The following is a 21,431-nucleotide window of genomic DNA, read 5'->3' as shown; positions in this document are numbered from 1 at the left end:
GAAACCTAACGGGGCGGGGGATTCTGCTTAGGGCGGTGGGGACACGTCCCGGGAGAGGAGGCAGCTCTGTGGTTCCGCTCCGGGTCGGTGGCGGAAGAGACCGGACGTGGCGTGAGTCGGCTGCGGGTAGGAGAGAAGGCTCGGTCCGGAGCGGAGGGCCACATCTGGGCGGCGGAGATCTAGGGGACGGGACGTCGGCGCGGCTCTCGGTGGCGGCAGGAGAAGTGCCCAGGCCGCTCTGGGCGCCTCTGCGCGTCCCCGCGCGCCGCGCCCCGGACTCCCGGAGCGATGAGAGTGCAGGTCAAGGTAAACGCCGGAGTCCCAACCACCTTCCCCCGCCTCCCCCGCCTCCGCTCCACCCTCTACCTCCAGCCACCAGGACTCGCTGCCACGAAGCCTTAAGTCCCAAGCGCGATGGGAAGTTCTGGGGAGCTTGGGGAGTTAGGGAGAGGAGTGGAGGCCCTGGTCATGCCTTGGTCTCTTGTAAGGCTGCCAAACCTCAAACTGCCTGTCACTTAACCTATTTTTTGGACTGGCACACATGGTGTGTGAATAAGTACCATTTATGGTGCACATTTTATTTCTTGCCTTTCAGCATGGTCTGGTTGTTGGTACTTTCTTTGGAGCCAGATCACCTGAATTAGCCTCCTTGCTCCACCACTAGCTACCATCTTGAGCAAGTTACTGAACCTCTGTGCTTTGGCTTCCTCATCTGGAAAATGGGATAATAGTTATAATTTGAACATTAAATGAGATGCTATATATGCAATGCACTTAGAATAATGCGTAACGTATTTAGCAGATTGCAAAAGTTTGGTTGTTATTATTTCATCCAGGCAATAATCCAATGAGATCTGAGTATCACCACCCACCCAATCCCACCCCACCGGTTAACAGGAAAGGAAAATGAAGCTGAGGGAGAAGAACAGAGTTAGGATTGGAACCCAGGCAAGTGCTTTAAAACACTAAGAATATGGATATCATACACAGGATTTTGAGCATTTGTTCCTAGGGAGAGGGTGGTTCATTATTAACTACCAATGTGGGAACTGAGTTCTTCAGTTTCTTTTTCCCTGTGTACAAATTTTGGTGTTTGATTTTTCATTTGCTTTGGATTCTTCCATAACTGATAAAGCATTAGATACTCTGGCCTGACTGACACCTGGGTTTGGTGAGAATCTGGCTGTTTCTTAGGTATCCCTCACCACCACCACCACGGGGTCAGGGGGTTGAAAATCATTTGAGATGGAACCCAGCAGGAACCTACTTTTTGGGGCCAAAATTGGGGATTAGTACCCTCTGAAAGTATTAAACTTGCTTTAATAGACAAGGGTGTGAATAACATGTTGAGTTGATTGTACCCCAGAGGAGAGGGAAAGACCCAGGCAGAATATTGGCGATTTGCCACAAATTTTGGTCTTATCTTGCCCATGTACAATTCTCTATCATAGCTAAGTTTTTTTGGCAGGACTTCTATGACAAAACTCAAACATTTGGTAAATATTGGACCTGAAATATGTCTTGCCTCTTTTTCTTTCGCCCTGGGTTTTTTATCATGGGTTTTCCGTATAGGCTGGAAAGCCCAACCATTTTCAGAATGATTCCCTTCACACTTCTGGTAGAATCATCCAGTATTGGAACCGAAAGTGGCCATCCTACCTGTAACTGTTATTTCTTTGTGTCACATCAGAAATCTACACAGCAACTATTTTCCTGTTTAAAAAAAACAAAAAACAAAAAAACAAAACATGGTTAGGTAAGGTATTGTGATGTGGGTCTCAGTTGTGATTTTTCTCTTTTTTACTTCTTAGTTTGACTGAACTTGTATATACACATAGCTCAGAGACAAATAACTCCATAAGGTTCATTACTAAAAACAGCAGAACCTCTATCATTTTCTTCTTTTCAGAAAGAGCAGTCATGTTCATCTCTTTTAGCTGGCTGGTACTTCCCTGTGTCTCTAAATAATGCTTATATTGCTCACTCTTGATTTTTCAGGTTTAGTCATCATGTACTGACTTTCCAGCATGGAATATGAGTATTTAGCTTTCTTTTGAGTTCCTTCACCTGCCACTCACATGCATCCTTCCTGTTCTTCCATCTATCTTCAGAATGTAGCTAACTCATAATTTTTATTTAGGTCAATATTTAGTTCAGTCAACATTACTATGCCTTCCTATCCACTATTAAGAACCGGATTATGTACTACATGATTACTTTCCCTTCCTTACTATTGTTTTCCCCTAGAGCTGTCTTTCTGTGTGTGTTTGCAGAATTTTCTATGGAGTTTTCACTAATTTAACCACAGGTTCTTTGCCAGTTGTCTAAATCTTCTCTCAAGATCTTCCAGTGCAACAGCTATTTCAGTCAATTTTATCTTGTTGAATATTGCTCTTTGACCTGCTTTGCCTGTCCAGAATGGTAGCCCTTGATGTTGGATACACAGCTGTTACTTCTCTTTTTACCATCATTTTGGAGATTCCCTTTGCCTCTCTCTTATGCTGGATCCTGTTTCTTGTCTCCCATGTCTTCTTCTTTCTTGATTATTTCCCATTGTTTTGGTGGAGCACATTCTCCAGTAGGTCTCTGAGAAAGGGTACATGTAAGGTAAACTGAATCAACATATTCTTTTAAAAAAATTTTTTTTAATTTTATATTGGAGTATAGCCGATTAACAATGTTGTGATAGTTTCAGGTGCACAGCAAAGCGACTTAGCCATACATATGCATGTATCCATTCTCCCCCAAACTCCGCTCCCATTCAGGCTGCCACATAACATTGAGCAGAGTTACCTGTGCTATGTGTCATGAGAATGAATCAATGTATTCTTATGACATATTATCCTTCCAGACTTTTTTTCCTTAAAAAAGTTCCACTGACAATACAAAAATAAGTTCTTTTGGTAAATAATTAAAACACTACAAATAGAAATTCAAACAGAAAGTTCCCTTTCTATCCTTTGTCCTCATTGCCCTTCAATCCAGAGGTACTCAAACCGTTGGGTTTGTAGCATATTATTTAGGTATATTATTATATACGTATGTATTTATTGTTTTGATTTGTGCATTTGCTTTTACATAAAGGGAATTATACTGTATATTGATATGCAACCTGATTCCTTTAAAAATAGTTCTTGGACATCTTTCCATGTCAATACATATTGATCCTTTCTTGGCTCATATGTTCAGATGAGCTGGATCAATCAAGATCAAGCATATAGCATTTTCTGAGCAATCACTCTTCTAGATTCACTGAGCCAACAAATATTTACTGAGTGTCAACTGTATGCTAAGTCCTGTTCCCAGGACCTGGGAATATATAGTTAACAAAACTTTTATTTTTGAGGTAAAGAGGGATAGTGAGATGGTTCTAGATGATGGAATTGAGCTTAGCTGCAGCTTTAGTTAGCTTGTTTTTCCTCTCCTGGAGTACAGACATCATTCAATCAAGTCTGTCTGTCTGTCTGTCTCTTCCTCTGTATAAAATCGTGACCATTACAAATTGAACTCCATAACTTGTGTACCACCAGAGCAACAGAATCATATCCCTGAGATATAGAAATAGATTTTATGAATAAACAAATGTGATATATACATACAATGCAATATTATTCAGCCTTAAAAAGGAAGGAAATCCTGTTACATGCAACATCATGGATAAACCTTGAGGACATTATGCAAAGTGAAATGGCTGGTCATGAAAAGACAAATATTGAATGGTTCTATTTATATGAGGTGTCTAAAGTAGTTCAATGCACAGAAAGAAAAAGTAGAATGTTGGTTGCTAGAGCCTGAGCAGACATGGAAATGAGAAGTTGTTTAATGGGTATAAAGTTCCATTTTTGCAAGATGAAAAAGTTATGGAGATTGAGTGCACAAAAATATAAATATAGTTAGTAATACTAAAACGCACACTATAAAATGGCTAAGATAGTAAATTGTACATGATGTGTATTTTACCACAATTTAAAAAAAATAAGAAAATTTTGACACAAATTCCACAGTGGGCTATGTCCTATACTTTGAATTCATGATTGAACCTGCTTTCAGCTGGGTTCAGCTTTTGCCTGAAATCATGGCTTTTCCAGGGCTTGGGGAGTGGGTAACAATACACTGCCCTGGAAACTCTTCTGATGGACTTGGCACCAGAACCTTTAGCATGTCCCCTTGTTGGGGACAGCCCAATGCTGCTTTTCCTTTTTCCACGAGTGTTTGCATTTCCATATCTCTGGGGAAAAGGTTCCTAAGTTGTTTATAGCACAGATAAACTTTGAGACTATTTCAGAGTTACACAATTGGGAGCAGTGAGAAGTGGTCATTTTGTTTGCCTTAGAGGTTTCATTCTTTCTCAGGCTTTGTAAGCACGTGCCTCTGCAAGAACCTCTTGGTCTGTTTTGATTGGAAAAGACGACTTTTACTCCATGGCACAGACAGGTGCCTTCCCTAGCCCTGGTTTTCCTGCATTTTCCCAGCTGGCATTTGCTTTCCAGACCTGGCCTGATGTGCAATGATCCTCTGCCATTTGCTGGCTCTGGATCTTGAAGCACTCCAAGATCGGATAAGGGTCAGATATCCCGGGATTGCAAATATGCTATGAGTTTTGATTGGAGAGATCAGCCTGGTGAATTGGGTTGTTCTTTATTCTTCCACCTCTCCCAACTATATGTGGGCATCATATAGAATTTCTTTCCAGGCAGACTCAAAGCCCAGTGGGGTGAATGACTATGAGCAACCAAAGTTCTCTCCTCACTTAGCCTATTGTGCACTCGGAGCTTCTTGTAAATAGTCATTTTTGACATGAGCAAACTACCTGGCCCAGGGGAAGAACCATTCCTGTTTATTAGGAACTTGTGCTTTCTGTAGCAGGGCTACTGGTAACCTTGGAGAAAACACGCTCTTGGGAGTCTTTCCCTGTCCTGAGAGTTTAACATTCTCTTTATCTTCCTTGGGCTATGGGCCAGGAGGACCGCTCAGATTGCCCACACAAACCAGAGAGATTTAAGTCCAGGAAAAATTTGCTTGTGATTAGAAGGTCATAGAGCCTGAAAATCATATGCCATTTTGGAATGTCTAGCAAGTTCTTTCCTTTCTCACTAAATTCCCTCAGTTGCTGCCGAAAAAGGAACAGGATATGGTAATTGTAGACTCTCTAGAAATATCAGCAGGGAGGCCAGAAGAGTAATGAAAGAAACCAAGAGTCAGAAAAAGTAGTTTTACTGCTGATTGCGCACTCTCCTGGCCTCGGGCAAGTTAGGTTGGTTTCCTTATCTATAAAGCAAATGGCCACTATTTGCCGGCCACTTCTTTCTAAGGGCTCTGAATGTGCTTTGAGTTAGAGATTCCTTTGACAATCTGATAAAAGCAATAGATAATCGACTCAAAAACTCAAAGTAGAGTGGAAACCTGACCTGCTGGGCACTCACGCTTACTGGTCAGTGTAAGCTCTGTCTAAAAATGGCTGCCCACCCTTGGCCTTAGCAGATTGTTGCAAAGTTGGAATGCAAGCCTAGTATTGCCAGATTCTGGTTATTTATTTATTTATTTATTTTTAAATTAAATTTTATTCTTTTTAACTTTCCTTGTTGAGGAAAATGCAGATGTATAGATTCTTTCTTGAATGTGAAACCCCTGGGTTTTTACATTTTACTAGTTGCTTCAAAGATTTTTGAAAACACTTTTATGGACTGAACAAAACACATTTGTGGCCTGCTTTCTGCCTGTGGGCAGAAGTATATCTGTATTTCGTTTTCTACTATGGTTAAACCCAAATTATTTATGGGTTTATTTTTGGGCTTTTCTCTCTTTCTTTCTGTCTGTGCCACTCCCCCCTTAAAATTTTTTTAGCGGGTTTATTGAGCTATATTCACATATCATATAATTTACCCGCTTAAAGTATACAATTTCATGACTTTATTATCTTTACAGATTTGTGCATCCATCACCACAGTCAATTTTAGAATTTACTCATCATCCCTCACACTCCTTAGCTCTTAATCCCTAATCCCTCCCTCTCCACTAGCCCTAGGCAACCACTGATGTACTTTCTGCCTCTATAGATTTGCCTGTTCTGGGCATTTTATGTAAATAGACTCATACAATATGTATGCCTTTGTGACTGATTTCTTTCACTTAGCATAACATTTTCAAGTACTGGTATGTGTTATAGCATGTATCAGTACTTCATTCCTTTGTATTGCTGAATAATATTCCATTGTGTGGGTACCTCACATCTTATTTGTCCGTTCATCAGTTGATGGATATTTTTGTTGTTTTTGCTTCTTTGTCTGTACTGCTATGAACATTTGTGTACAGGTTTTTGTGTGGACATATGTTTTCATTTCTCTTGGGTAGACACCTAGAAATGGACTTGCTGGATCATATGGTAATTCTATGTTTAGCCTTTTGAGGGACCTCCAGACAGTTTTCCACAGCAGCTGCACCATTTTACATTCCCACCAGCAATCTATGAGAGTTCCAATTTCTCCCCATCCTAGCCAGTACTTTGTATTGTCTGAACTTTTGATTATAGCCATCCTAGTAGGTGTGAAGAGGTATCTCATTGTGGTTTAGATTTGCATCTAAATGATTAATGACTAATGATGTTGAGAATCTTTTCCTGTGTTCACTGGTCATTTGTATACCTTCTTTGGAGAAGAGTGTATTCAGACCCTTTGTGTGGCACTTATTTTTGATCCAGCTCTTGAGATTTTCTTATGAGAAATGCCCATCTTCATATCCACACAAAAGTTGTTATACAGTTTCTAGGGGTTCCTGACCCTCTTGATATCTCTCTATGGGTCTGAGGATACCCACAAGGATGTGGTATAAAGTGGAGATTTTTCTGGGCACTTCATATGCTTGATCTCACTCATTATTATCTATTAAGGACCTCATGGGATTTGTATGAGGATCAGATGTTCAGGAATGTGATTTGTAAACTCTAAAACACTATTCAGCTTCAAGGATTAATACAGGTGCAAATTCTGGGGGTAAATGATGGTGAAATGAAGTTGTTAAGGGCATGAACTTGAATCTGACTGCCTATGTTTGAATCCTAGTGTTATTTTTATGAGCTATTGTGTTCTTGGAAAAATTACTCAACCTCTCTGACTCCGAGTCCTCATTTGTAAAACGGATAATAACTGCACCTACTTCCCACATGCTCTTGGGCAGAGTTAGTATAAACAATGTGCTTTGTGTTGGGCAGGTGGGTGCATAGAAAGTGCTGAATGAATTCTTAGGTTGCTACTGTGGACTAAATGTTTGTGCCCCCCCAAAGTTCATATGTTGAAGTTCCAATCTACAATGTGATGCTATTTGGAGGTGAAACCTTTGGGAGGTAATTAGGTCTTGAGAGAGGAGCCCTCATGAATGGGATTAGTGTCCTTATAAGAAGAAACACAAGAGAGATGAGTGCTCTCTGCTATGTGGAGATACAGTAGGAAGGTGGCCTTTGTAAACCAGGAAGAGGGTTCTCACCAGAGCTCAACCATGAGGGCACCCTGATCTTGGACTTCCAGCCTCTAGAACGTTGAGAAATAAATGTTTGTGGTGTAAGCCACCCAGCCAATGGTATTCTGTTACAGTAACCCAACTGCCTAAGCTACCCACTATTTATATTATCTTATAGAACAGAACAGGTTATTAGCTTATAGTGGAGCAGGTTGGTCTTTGCATGTGAAAACAGCTTTCATCTTTCTGGAAAAAATAGTTTTCCTCTACTGATCTTTTAAAGAGCCAAGAGTTTTTTTGTAAAATGAATCTGTAATCTTAGGAAAGAGAATTTTCCTCCCAGAAGGATTTAAGTCCAGAGGGTACTTTACAGATCCTTAGCCTGGATCAGTTAATCCTGTCTAACCTTTGTTACCACTGTTAGTGTCTGCTTTAAAGTGATTTAAAACAAACAAACAAAAAACAAACCCCCCAATCTTTGTCCTTATCTGGCCTAGAGAAACTCAGTTTCCAAGTAGGCAGTTTTGCTCTGTGATCAGGTCAAGTGAGTAGACATTGTTGGATTAAAACAAAGAGGGTCCAAAGTCTTAAGATTTAAACGCTTTATAGTATTAGCTAGAGTCTTTAGGGCAGTCTTTTTTTTTTTTTTGGCTACACCGTATGGCTTGTAGGATCTTAGTTCCCCAACCAGGGATTGAACCCAGGCCCTCTCGGCAGTGAGAGTGTGGAGTCTTAACCACTGGACCGCCAGGGAATTCCCTAAGACAGCCTTAAGAAAGGCAAACTAGGAGGGAGTCAGTGAATTTACATAAGTCTTTACAGATTGGATCTTTGTTCTTGGATGAAATAAAGAGGCAAGCCTCTCCGGGTCATGTTTTGGTTTCTTGAGCTGCTTACAGATGCTACCTTTTTTTTTTTTTGGCCACACTGCATGGCCTGTGGGATCTTAGTTCCCTCACCAGGGATCGAACCTACGTCTCCTGCGTTGGAAGTGTGGAGTCTTAACCACTGGACCGCTAGGGAAGTCCCTTACAGCCACTGCCTTTGAAAGAGAAACCACATTTTGAGAAACAACTCTTTCAGTGGAGACATTTCAGATGGAAAGTGCATCTTGCTGGCTGGTGTTCGGGTTCAGCAAATACTGAGTGTGAAAAGCAGGGTGATAGATGAAGGAATAGGAGCCATTTACCCAGAGGAGGACCTCTGAGGCCCTTCTCTGTGGGGTCTCCTTGATGTCAGAGTCTTTCATTTCAGTTTAAATGAAGGGAAGAGCTCTGTAAGGTTCAGGCCAGGAGAGAGTTTCTGAGAATTATTGGAATCCCAGTATTTTGTCAGTTTTATTCTCTGACCCACAGATAATGATTCGTGTGTCTGTGTGTGGCGTGTGGATTTTGTTAAAGAAAATTTTTTCATGACATTGTTAAAATAGCAAGGAAGACCAGTCAAGAAAAAATGACTGCAATGTGGGTTTTGCAGGAGGGAAGAGAGATCAGGCTCAACTCCAAATACGAGGAAAGTGGAGATTTATTGCCAAGGAGCAGGATGGGGTCAGTGGATGGAAAAGGGTCAAGAGGAAACATCAAGACTAGGGGGATTCTTGCTAAACCAACTCAACAGGATTCTTGCTGAAGGTGGGCCAGAGTAGAGTGATCAGATAGCAAGCATGGGAGATTTTTGCTAAATTAACTCAGCAGGATTCTTGATAAAAATGGACTAAATGGGCCAAGGACAGAGCCCAAGTTTGGGTCCTAGTTAGAAAGAGGACTCAAGTCAGAAAGAGCCTGACTCAAGTTTGGTCAAGGGAGAGAGTCTTCCTCAGTTTGCAGCTGGAGGTGACTAAGGTAGAACATTCTTCTTTATAATACAGTCAATCACAAAATAGGTGAGCATTTGAGCAACACATTCTTTAAAGAAAAAAGCTGCTTTTCTTTTGTTTAATCACTCTTTTAGAATTGCCTTTTTAGGTCATTTCATGGTCTCTTCCTTATGGATAGAGTATATTTCTTCTCATCTTAAAATAGCAGAAGAAATTAAATGCAGAAGAAATGTCTTAATAATCAAAACCCAGTGAAAATGAAAACCTGTTGTGTCGTTTGGCTTCTCAATGACTTAGAGAAAGGCATTGTGCAGTAGCTATGTTCCCTTTTCCTTCCTGAATTGCATCAAAAGTACAGTCAGTTTCTAAACAACAACACTGGAACTTTGAAAATCAAGTATAACAGCCAGAAACAGAAGTTGGGAAATTTTTTCCTAGCAAATGAGATTTCATATCTGCCAACAACTGTTACAGAATTCTTGGTACCCCACTGACAGACTTCTGATTCTCAACTTACTGGACTACCCTCATTCCATTAAAACATCTTTTTCCTCCTTGAATTTTAGGGGAATTGTTTGTTCTGGATGTGATTTTTTTTTTTTTTTTTTGAAACAAAGAAAAAAAACCAACCTGATCTGTACCCTACCCTAAATCTCTCAGCTTAAATTAAGATAAAAATCTTTACGATTTCTATCTTTTAAATTAAGTTGAACATCTCAAAGATATTTTTTAAAAAATTAAGTTAAAAAATCCTAAAGATGAAGGTTAAAATCTTATATTAATATACAAGATTTAGGGGAGGGAATATTCTTAGTTGATAACCGGTAGAAAACTCTTGGAAAAGAATTTATCAAAATTGCATCCTGTGGAAACAAGTGTGTGATATCCTCAAAGATGATCCTTGATTTAATATATTTAGGGAAACAATGGATAGTTTATCTGTTCTGGAGAGTCATAATACTTCCATGTGCTTGTATGAGCAGAAAACATTTTCTTCTTTCTTATCTGTTGTACCGGTGGCTTTTATACCATTTGCAAAATTCCCTATTAAGAAAAAGTTACTGGGGCCTGGCTTACATGTTCCATGAATGATAGAGTACAGGCTTAGAGTAAAAGAACTAAGAGTGGCAGTTTAACAATTATAACATTATAGCAAATCTGTTTTGTTTGTTTTTTGCTATGTAGCAATTAGGCACACAGTTGTAAAATGTTTACCTAAAGTAATTATAATTAATTTTTTTTAATGGAAGTGGAGTACCTAAGTGTAGCTAAAGGAATGCTCATGAAAATTTACAGCTGCACAACTGGACGGCTGGAAATTATTTTAACAACCCCTGGAGTGAATTAGCCAGGAAGAACAGTATTTCTCCAGTTTGCTGATAGAGATTTCTTACAGACTAGAGAAGAAAACACACTTACCTTGCTCTTGCTCCCCGCTTCCTTTCCTTTCTCTATACCTTGCCCTGACTGCCCATTAATCTCCAATTACATTTACTCTTATTTTTTACTGTAAATTCCTATTCCCTCTGTTTAGTTGTCTGCAGACCCTCATAACCTGGGGCACACATTTTTTCGTTAGTATATGAGGGACATTCCTGGAAAATTGTGTGGCAGTTTCTCCATAGGGTGATCAGTGGGATACTATTGGTGTTCCCCGTCTATCTTTTAAGTTTGGTGGATCCTCTACGGAGAGAGCATTTCATATGCTTTGTGGTTCATAGAATACATACTGTACTGTACTGATGTTGTACTGTAGAGAGCTGGTAATAGAAAGGGGCACTGTGACTGCACGTGTATCTCCTGCCTTCCTTTCTCTCTGGTTAAGATGAGCAAAGGAGAATGATGAGATTTGCAGCCATCAGAGCTAAATGGTCTATGACTTTCTATAGAACATTGATTATAGGGTCTGGGGCAAAATTACCAAGAAGGGAAAGTTTGCCACTCCACTCCTTGCGTCTGTCAGAAGAGGAAGCATTTTCTTCAAGGCTGAGCCTTCCTCCTTGGCTATTCATACCATTTTTTTCCCCTGCTCCCCACCCCCAAAGTCTCAAGTCGTCTTTACTCTCTCTTGCATCTTCACTCTCCTTTATCTACATACAAGGTTCAAACTTTCTTAACATAAGATAAACTTTCTTTCAACTTTGCCTATTGAACATAGTGTAAAAGAATGCTGGTGCTGGTATTTGATAGAAACTGCTCCTCCTCTGTAGAGGTGATAATCACTGTATTTATCTCACAGTTGTGAATATTACTTTAGCTAGCGTGTAAAGCATTTAGCCCAGCCCTTGGCATATATGAAAGTCTACGTTAACATTGGCTTTTGCTTTACTTTGTTGATCTAGTGGCTGTTTTTATTTCTTTCTCCCAAGGATACCTTACGCTAGCTTTCTTCTCTGTTTTACAAACTATTTCCTGACTCTCTCTCAATCTATTTGTTTGTCATGGACAAAAATTGTCCTCCTTACTTTGTTTTCAATATTAAACACTTCTCAGTTTTTCTTTGAAACTACCTATTTTTGTAATAATGCAAACATTTTTTATTAAAGAGAAAAACTTTCTCCCTTCTTATCTTCAGGTATCATGTTACCATCCTGATTAGTAACTCTCTGTTTTTATTCCCTGAACTCTTCTACACGCTATGCTTAGATGCTCCCAGAGGTTCCTGGCTCTTTTACCTTCTCTGTTCTCTGCTCCCCAGTGACTTTGTGGCTTTTGCCATACCTTAACATCGTTGTCCTCTGAATCCTCCCCCAGGCCTAAATCTCTGCATTTCTAACCACCACCGAATTTCATCAACCACCTTTCAAAACCTTTGTCATCTTTCAAGGACTTTCCTAAGTTTTGTGTCCTCCATGAAGACTCCCCAAATACTGGCAGACAGAAGGGATTTCTACTTCCAAGGAGTCCCACAGCTTGCTCTTGTGCCATACTTGGTATCTATTAGTAAACATAGTTTCTTCTCTTTTGGTGTTGGTCTTTGGGACACAATTTTATTTATTTATTTTTATTACAATCATATGATATGCCCATCAAAGTATTTTGAATGAATGAATGAAGCTATTATTCTTGGCGGTATCAAATTTTTTTTTTTTTTTTTTAAAGTAGAGGGAAGGATTATTTATTTATTTATTTATTTATTTTTGGCTGTGTTGGGTCTTCATTTCATGCGAAGGCTTTCTCTAGTTGCGGCAAGCGGGGGCCACTCTTCATCGCGGTGCGCGGGCCTTTCACTATCGCGGCCTCTCTTGTTGCGGGGCACAGACTCCAGACGCGCAGGCTCAGTAGTTGTGGCTCACGGGCCTAGTTGCTCCGCGGCATGTGGGATCTTCCCAGACCAGGGCTCGAACCCGTGTCCCCTGCATTGGCAGGCAGATTCTCAACCACTGCGCCACCAGGGAAGCCCGATATCAATATTTTAAAGGAAGAATGGGTAAACTGATAGAATATATGCTGCCTATGGGTTCTGGAGGGCTGATAACCACACTTATCATGCTTCAATGACATCTTTGGGAGGAGGGATGTGGTAGGTACTAAAGTCAGCAGTTAAATTAAAAATGAATGCAGTCAAAATTATCCTTCAAAAGTCCCTTACATTGCTTAGAAAGAGAAGTACGTGAAGATTTGGTCTCTTAATTGCTTTTTCTCTCTGTTGGAACTTTCTTCAGTTGAGCACCAGATTAAATAGGGGATGTTGAAATACTACAGTGCAATCACTGAGATGAGATAGGCAGACTTAAGACATGCATGTGGGACCTGAGACCAACCAGGAAACAGTAGGTCCTGTCTCTCACTCACACTCAACCCTAGTGCCTATGAGGTCACTTTGGGGCAGTGGTCTTTCATGTGTGGTATCCCCGGGGACTCCTTGGGATCTTTGAGACCCTTTCAAAGGTCCTCAAAATCAAAATTATTACTTTTTAAAAAATGTGTATTTATTTATTTATTTTTGGCTGTGCTGGGTCTTAGTTGCGGCACACAGGATCTTCGTTGCAGCATGCAGACTTCTTAGTTGCGTCACGCAGACTCAGTTGCAGCACGTGGACTCTTAGTTGCGGCATGCATGCGGGATCTAGTTCCCCAACCAGGGATCAAACCCAGGCCCCCTGCATTGGGAGTGCGGAGACTTACCCACTGGACCACCAGGGAAGTCCCCAAATTATTATCATTGGGTTTTTTTGGCTGCATTGGGTCCTCGTTGCTGTGCGTGGGCTTTCTCTAGTTGCGGGGACTACTCGTCGTTGCCGTGCGAGGGCTTCTCATTGCGGTGGCTTCTCTTGTTGAGGAGCACAGCCTCTAGGAACGTGGGCTCAGTAGTTGTGGCTCGCGGGCTCTAGAGCGCAGGCTCATAGCTGTGGCTCACGGGCTTAGTTGCTCCGCGGCATGTGGGATCTTCCTGGACCAGGGATCGAACCTGTGTCCCCTGCACTGGCAGGTGGATTCTTAACAACTGTGCCACCAGGGAAGTCCCCCAAAATTATTTTTATAATGGTACATTATTTCCCTGTTTTACTCATTCTATCATGAGCATACAGTGGAGTTTTCCTGAGGTTACATGACAAATCCATAATATCTAAAAAGGCTATTAAAATACTATTTCCTTTTTCCAACTCCATGTCTATGTGAGGCCAATTCTTTTTATATACTTCAACCAAAAACACTTTGTAACAGATTGAATGCAGAAGCAGATATGAGAATCCAGCTGTCTTAAGCCAGACAAAAATACAATGCTCTTCTCATAAACCTTATAAAAATATTTTTCATGAAAAATATGTTATTTATTTTAACATGTAATAGGTTTACCATAATTATTTTAAAACTATCTAATGGGTAAATACTTTAAAAAGTCCCAGTTCTAATTTTGAATATGTAAATATTGGTAGCTATACTCTATAAGTGAAAGCTTTGTGGAGGTCCTTGGTAAATTTAATGACTGTGAAGGAGTCCTAAACCCCAAAAGTTTGAGAACTGCTGCTCTTGGGCATACTATACTCCTGAATGTGGAATGGCATTGATATTGCCCATACTTCAACCTTTTATATCTTCTTCTCACCTTTCTTCTTCTAGTCCTCTTTCATTCTTTTTTATTTTCCACTTTTTAAAAATTGAAGTATAGTTAGTTTACAATGCTGTATTAGTTTCAAGTGTACAGCAAAGTGATTCAGCTATATATATATATACACACACACACACACACACACACACACATATACATATATGCATGTATTCTTTTTCAGATTCTTTTCCATTATAGATTATTACAAGATATTGAGTACAGTTCCCTGTGCTATATAGTAGGTCCTTGTTATTTACCTATTTTATATATAGTAGTGTGTGTCTGTTAATCCCAAACTCCTAATTTATCCCTCCCCACCTCTCCCCATCCCCCCGCTATCCCCTTTGGTAACCGTAAGTTTGTTTTCTATGCCTGTTAGTCTATTTGTATTTTGTAAAAAAATTCATTTGTATCTTTTTTAGATTCTCCATATAAGTGATATCATATAATATTTGTCTTTGTCTGACTGACTTCACTCAATATGATAAGCCCTCTCTCAGTCTTTTAGCAAAGATTTTGAATTTGTCCAAGTTAAATATGTGGTATGTGTCTGCATGGAATTTCAAGAAGCATTGTTCTTTCTGCCGTGTTACACTTAGAAAATGAAACAAGTAGTCTTCATTGTATAAATAAACCTTACTGTGGATGACATAAATGAAATTGCCTTTAACCTGTAATTCCTAATAAAGGCTTTATTGTCTCAGAGGATGGTGGGTTTTCTAAAAGTCAGTTATTTGAGTATAGCTCCACTAATAGTGAAGCTTCACTCCAAGAAATTGTTTTTTAGACTATGTAGTTCACTTGGATGTAGTCCTAGTAAAGTTTTGGATAATTTAACAAGATATTTGTAGCATAAATGAAGACCATCTGTGTACTTGGATAACATATTTGTGGATATTTTGCTGGGTGGAAATTGGAAATTGAGTATATCTCACTTGGAAACCTTAATAGATTAGAGTGGTTATACAACAAATAGGCCCAGCATTCAGTTAAACTCTGTATTTCACTTTCCATGGGCAGTTGTAAAGAACACCCATAAGGGAAACCTCCCATTTCCTTTTCCCTTCTTATCAAAATGATTTCACATGATCTGAAATTATAAACATCTTGTTTGCAAGTTTAATTCCCTAGGATACTGAATAAGGCTGAAGCATGTGTGACAAACAGAGGAAAGGATGTCTCCTCATTGCCATTTGAAATTGTGATTTTTGGACGAACATAAAGAGGGCTTCCACCAATCTGGGGAGTTGAGGGATGGGGTATGACATTTTAGTTTGAACTTTCATGATATGCTCTACTAAGTAGGTCACTGTTGAGTTCTTCTAATTCCCCATTAGGCTCTGTGGAGAATTCATAAATGTTTTACTCATGTACTCATGAGTTTATATAATCTAAACAGCCATTCTGAAGTTCTAAATGCTTTTGCTAAACAAGGCAGTATATGAACATTTCATATAAATTTCTCACCTAAACAGAAGAAGTGGCATTTTAGGGAATTGTGAGTTATTTAGTTGACATTCTATTAAAGATGTTACAAGAGAAAAAAAAAGAAAGAAGAAAAAAGAAATCATTACCAGCAAATAGTGCTTACCTCTAACTACCCAAAGAGAAGGAAACATGTAAGGTTATTTTGTGTTCTTTATGAAGTACTCCTAAATGCTGCCTTCTGGAAAGATTATTTACTGGAAAACCAGTGAGGTCAACTTGTGGCAGTGTTGGCGAGCCAGATCCTTGGGTTTGGGTTATTTTAGGTTTGGATGCCCTTTGCCTGAGACTCTTAATCTTGGATCAAGTGAGTCCCCCAAGGTATCCCTCAGATTGTGGACAAAACCCTGTAGGAGACCCTGAGCTGAGTCTTTGAAGTATACAGGCTGGCTTTGCACTGATGAGTCTCTCCAGCCAACAGATCGTGCGCTGTGGAAATCCATCTGCCTGGCACTCAGTTTGAAGAGGTCCTTGCTCCAAGGGAGGGACTGTATAGAGAAAATAAAAAATGTCAGTCTGGAGTCTGAAAATATTTTCTCTATTTGATCCATCCTGGTGCTTCCCTGCATGCTATAGATTCCATGATAAATAAACTAATGCTTATCTTGAAGTAGATTACAATAATGTTAAGAAAATAACAACTGAATAGGTGCAATTAAGCATTGTGAGTGCTGCGATGTATATAAGATAGAGTGGGGGCTATAAAAAGGAAGTAGTTTCACCTGGAAAAGTATTTTTTAAATGTTAGATTTTTTTTTAAGTATGAAAAAGTTTTAAAAAAGAAAATAAATTACTTGTTACCTGTGTGCCCTTCAACCCCCAATCACACAGTCCCCTGTTAAAAAAAAATCCATGCACATTTAGAAGGATTTTTTTTTTTTTTTTTTTAAATCAAGGAATGCCTGTAAGACTATTCCTTCTCAGAGATTCCCCTGAGAAAGACTCTGTTATCTGGAAACCCTAAAAAGCCCCAGTGTAGAAATACTTTCAGTGACATCAGGAATTAATTCATGTATAGCTACCATTAGAGGATTAGTCTTTGGACATTTCTTTGCTATTCCCCAGTCTTGGGCTTGTATGTAAAATCTGATTATATTTTAGGGTAAGGCAAACTGTTTGTGCCAACACAGCCTGAGACCAACACTATTTCCCTTCTTTATCCTCTGCCTTTCCCTTCCCCAAATAACAACCACAGTTAAAACACAACTCTCCTGCCCCAGTATATAAAAAACACCCAGTCTGTCAAGACTGTCATGATAGTTGCAGAAATGACATATTCTCTGCCGTCAACGACAGTGTGCTGCTCCAAGTGGCAAACACATGTTGAGTATTTGACCTTAATAGATTTGGGCTATTGAATCAGAGCTAACAAACATATGGTTCCTAATAGTTCTCTGTTGAACTGAACACGGGGGGACCTCTTCCATATGTGCTGAAGAGTATATTGCAAAGGCTACCATTATGAGGTAGAGGGAAAAAGTAAAGTTCTAAATTGAGAATTGTTTGAAACACTTGCAAATTAAACCTGCTTTTCTTTTCCTGTAGTTTTGAGATAAGATATGGGAGTTGCAGGAGGAAAGTTTCCATGTTCTTGTTATGGCACAGGTTTCCTGTTTACACCCTTGGAGAGAAAATTGTATACATGGATTCTTGAAGTTCTATTTTAAGTGTGTTCATTTTGTTGCTCATTCAACAATCATTGGGTTGGGCCCTGGGGCAACAGAAATGACTGGCATGGGGCCTGTAGGAGCTGGAGTCTAGTGGGGGAAAATGGACCCATAAAAGTCATTTGTTTGTAATATGAGAGGCTCTAGGAGGGAGATTTGGAGGTCAGGAAGTATTTTTCTATGAAAAAAATACATCAAAGTTAAGTTCCCATGCTACCAACCAAAAAGCTAATTTTTACCTTTGATATTACCAATAATAATAACTAAGCTTTACTGAGCCCGAGTAAGTCCCAGGGAGAAATCTAAGCCTTAATTCCTTTCAGTAGCCCAATGAGGTATTACTGTTATTATTATCTCCTTTTTAATAGATGGGAAAACAGGCCTGAAGAAAGTAATTTGCCCACATAGTTCTACTAGACTCAGCTGTCTAGCCTTTTAAAAGAAGGGAGTGGTTGAGCATAGCTTGCTTAATTTGTATACATAGGCTCCTAAATTAGGGACCCTTTTTGGAGCTGTTTTTTAAAAATTAATTAATTAATTATGGCTGCGCCGGGTCTTAGTTGCGGCATGCGGACTCAGTTGTGGCATGCGGACTCTCAGTTGCAGCATGCATGCAGGATCTGGTTCCCTAACCAGGGATTGAACCTGGGCCCCCTGCATTGCGAGTGTGGAGTCTTACCCACTGGACCACCGTGGAAGTCCCTGGAGCCATTTTTAATAGGTAAATGTTACACATGAAGTTTAATGATATCAATTTGTTATCCGTTTCCTTCTTTTTATTCTAAGTTCCTTCAGAGTAAGAACTTTGTCTTATTTGCCATAGAATTCCCAGCATGCCATATGGAGGCCTATTTTAAAATATTTGTTGAATGCATTCAGATATTTTGAAATTCAGCCAATGGTAAGCCATGCTTATACAATGTGTATCAAATTGTCACCCTAAATAAAGAGGTAAACTGAGGCAAGCTTGAATGATCAGAAATTGAGTTTATTCAGGAATAGCAGAGGAATTGCAATTTGGGAAATGCATGCTGTAGCAAGCTACAGGCGAGTCTGTTGAGGGTTTGGGGCAGGGAGTTCAAAGAGGGGGACGTCCAGCCAGTGTCTAAGCAGTAAATTCATTGTCTTGAGGATGGAGAGAGATTCTTGGCATATGGTTATTGGTCAGGAAATAAGTCTCGTCTTCCGTGAATCAGGCATTTATGGGAAATCAGTTTCTCAGTTAAGTTCCCTTCTGAGGGCACACGTGTGATATTCTCCATTCCATATCCTCCAGATTAGTTTTAGATTGAACTCTTTTACAGAATCTTGCCGAGGTTACATCTCTCCTCTGACACTCTTTCCAGCTTCCTGTCAAATCTTAGCCAAAGTGGGATTTTATAAGTGAGAATTCTGAAGTTTGAGAGCTTAATATTCACTCTGTAGGGTTATGGTACAAGATTTAAAAGTGACTTTTGGCAGAATTAAGAGAATGCTTCCGCTATATCTTTACTTCCTTGGTAGAGTTTTGTGCATTTAGGGATCTTTCACTTAAAATGAAATTGTGGACCAATTAACTTTGTGAATATTTTTGTGTTCACATTGGCTTATTTGTGTCTATGTTGTCTGTAATAGAAGCCAATAAATGCTTAGGGGTTTGGGGCTGGTCTTGGCATTTTAATTAGGGTCTATTATATTTAAGTATATCTTGCCTACCTGGACTACTGTGGTTATACTGTGTTCTCATTTAATGAGACTATGAAAATAATGACATTTTTCTATTCAGTCCCAGAAATCCTGGATTGAAGGAGTGTTCGACAAGAGAGAATGTAACAAAATCATACCCAGCTCAAAAGACCCTCACAGGTACAATTTTTAATTACATTTTTCTTTTTAAAGCAACAGTACTTGGAGGACTGTTTACTGAAATTTAGAGATATGACTTGTTTACCCTGATGGAGCCACTGTTAATATTGTGGTAGATTTCACTCTGCTGTTTTATCTTTGATGCTCCTGTTCCTCTTCCTGGGAGGATAGATACCAGGGAAATATCTAGTGCTACATCCATTCCACCGGGTTTGGATAAAAAATTTACAACTTTTGAGTACTGAATATTCAAAATAGTGTGACTTCCTTATCCCCAAGTGTCTGTGAATATAGTAACTGGGATATTTCAGGACTCCATGCTCAGATTATGCAAACAGTTAATTTTTTCCTCCTGCAGGCTTTTTGCTTGAACAGATAATGGGCAGCAGAATGGAATGATTTGAGTTTGATTATTCTGAGTTCTTGACAACCCTTTGGAAGTTCCACTTGCAGAACAAAGTTCAAAACAGCAGCCAGTGAAAGATAGAGGAAGAGAGGTCTATGGAAAATTCCCCAGGGTAATCGGGTCCATGAAATTAAGATTGGGTAGCATTGCCCTGGGGGAAAAGAATTAAAAGGAAAGGAAAATAGGAGAGCAGTATTTTAATTAGGGGGACCACTCTATTTTTAGATTCTGCTGAGCATTTGGCCTTACATTCATTTGAAGTTTAGAAATCACAGCTGTATGCTCATGAAAGGTAGCATGGTGAGGCCACTGAAATTCTAGTTCTTTGGGAATGATGACTAAAATAGTGTTCTTTGCCTTTGTTAAATATTTACTAGTCCCACCCTCTTTGAGTTACCTGTGGCTTGTAAGCCCCGTGATTGGAAATCCTCATTTTACCTGCTTATAAACTGTTTACAGAATAAAAAGGCAGGGTAACCTTGTTTTTTCCCTTCATCTTTTATGAGATTTTGTAATATGATAGTGGCTGCAGTAGAAGGCACATTGAGCTCAGGTGGCTTCCACTGCTCTGTAAATGGAAAATCATCTTCACAGTCACCTTGAACCTCATGAAAAGTGGTAAACTATAGGTCATTAGCCCACAGACTCAAGAAGAGTATCAGTGATCATAATTCCATGAATGGTCAAAGATATACTACTTTTTATGGGAAAAAAGCAGTCTCTCTTATTTGGTAATTGTAAAAAATGGATGGATGACTATGGCTATTCCTTCCATGCCAGCCTTTTTCTTAGATCCTAGTAAGATTTTCAAAACTGTGGCTTTCTTGCAGTTTTCTTCCTTACGGTGCACAGCAAAAGAGTGGTAGTTCACTATTTTAAATTAAGATAAAGGTTTGTCTTTTACTGATTCTTTTTGTAGCTCCTAATAAGAAACAAATCTGATAGACTTGATTACAACGTCTTTTTCTTTCTCATTTGGAACTTGCTGAAGTGAAGCTTCTGAGAAAAAAGATTTCTAAAAGTCTGGGGACAGGAAGAAGTGAAAGGCCTGAATATTCATCTCTGAATAATTTAGAATGATTGATTCTATGAACACTACCTTTTCTTCCATTATTTTATCTAGATTTCTCTTCTAGTTAAAACTTCTTCACACTTAAAATATGATCATTGATGATCATAATGCTAACTCCCAAATCCAGAAGGCTTTTTTGAATCATAAAAAATATATTAATAAAGATAATTATTGTAATCATACCAACTGTTCCTCAGTTTGATAGTGTTTTAGGGTTTTAAAATTGTATACGTATGTTTTCTTACTTAATTCTCAAGAATTCTGTGTTATCTTCATAGTGTAATAATAATAGCCACCATTATTATACATCTTGCAATGTACCAGATACTATAAGACACTTCACATATATTATCACCCTTAATCCTTTTAATAACTGTATGGGTCAGATATTATTTTCAGATGTGAAAACTGGGGCTTAGAGGAATTGTTAAATCATTGAGATTTAAATCCAGGTATTTTGGTTCCAAACTCAGTATTCTGTTAATTAGATCATAGTTGCTGCAGTGTAATTATATATGGTAAATGACATATGGGAATATTTGGGAGGTGATGTATGAGTACTCAGTAAACCCTGATTTCCAGATTATGGAAGATTAACAGATATTTACTGTATAAGCATTAAATATGTTTTCAAA

General features: G+C 39.2%; 1 protein-coding gene across 6 annotated transcripts in view; it reads left to right on the top strand.

Moving 5' to 3' along the window:
- TRPM6 (transient receptor potential cation channel subfamily M member 6) overlaps positions 1-21,431 on the top strand; it is a 211,052-nt gene that overhangs the window by 71,238 nt on the left and 118,383 nt on the right. For 4 of the 6 annotated variants that reach the window (XM_059924924.1, XM_059924926.1, XM_059924923.1 and 1 more), the window contains 2 exons: positions 837-948; positions 19,239-19,318. In XM_059924924.1, coding sequence (XP_059780907.1) covers positions 907-948; positions 19,239-19,318 — 122 coding nt within the window. In that variant the 5' untranslated portion in view covers positions 837-906. Of the gene's footprint in view, positions 1-836; positions 949-19,238; positions 19,319-21,431 lie in introns of those variants that run through there. The other 2 variants (XM_059924925.1, XM_059924927.1) reach the window with 2 other exon arrangements.

The sequence above is a fragment of the Balaenoptera ricei genome, chromosome 6 (assembly GCF_028023285.1).
Source record: "Balaenoptera ricei isolate mBalRic1 chromosome 6, mBalRic1.hap2, whole genome shotgun sequence".
Lineage (NCBI taxonomy): Eukaryota > Metazoa > Chordata > Mammalia > Artiodactyla > Balaenopteridae > Balaenoptera > Balaenoptera ricei.
Note: the sequence above shows the minus strand (reverse complement) of the source record. Positions and strands in the feature narration are given on the sequence as shown.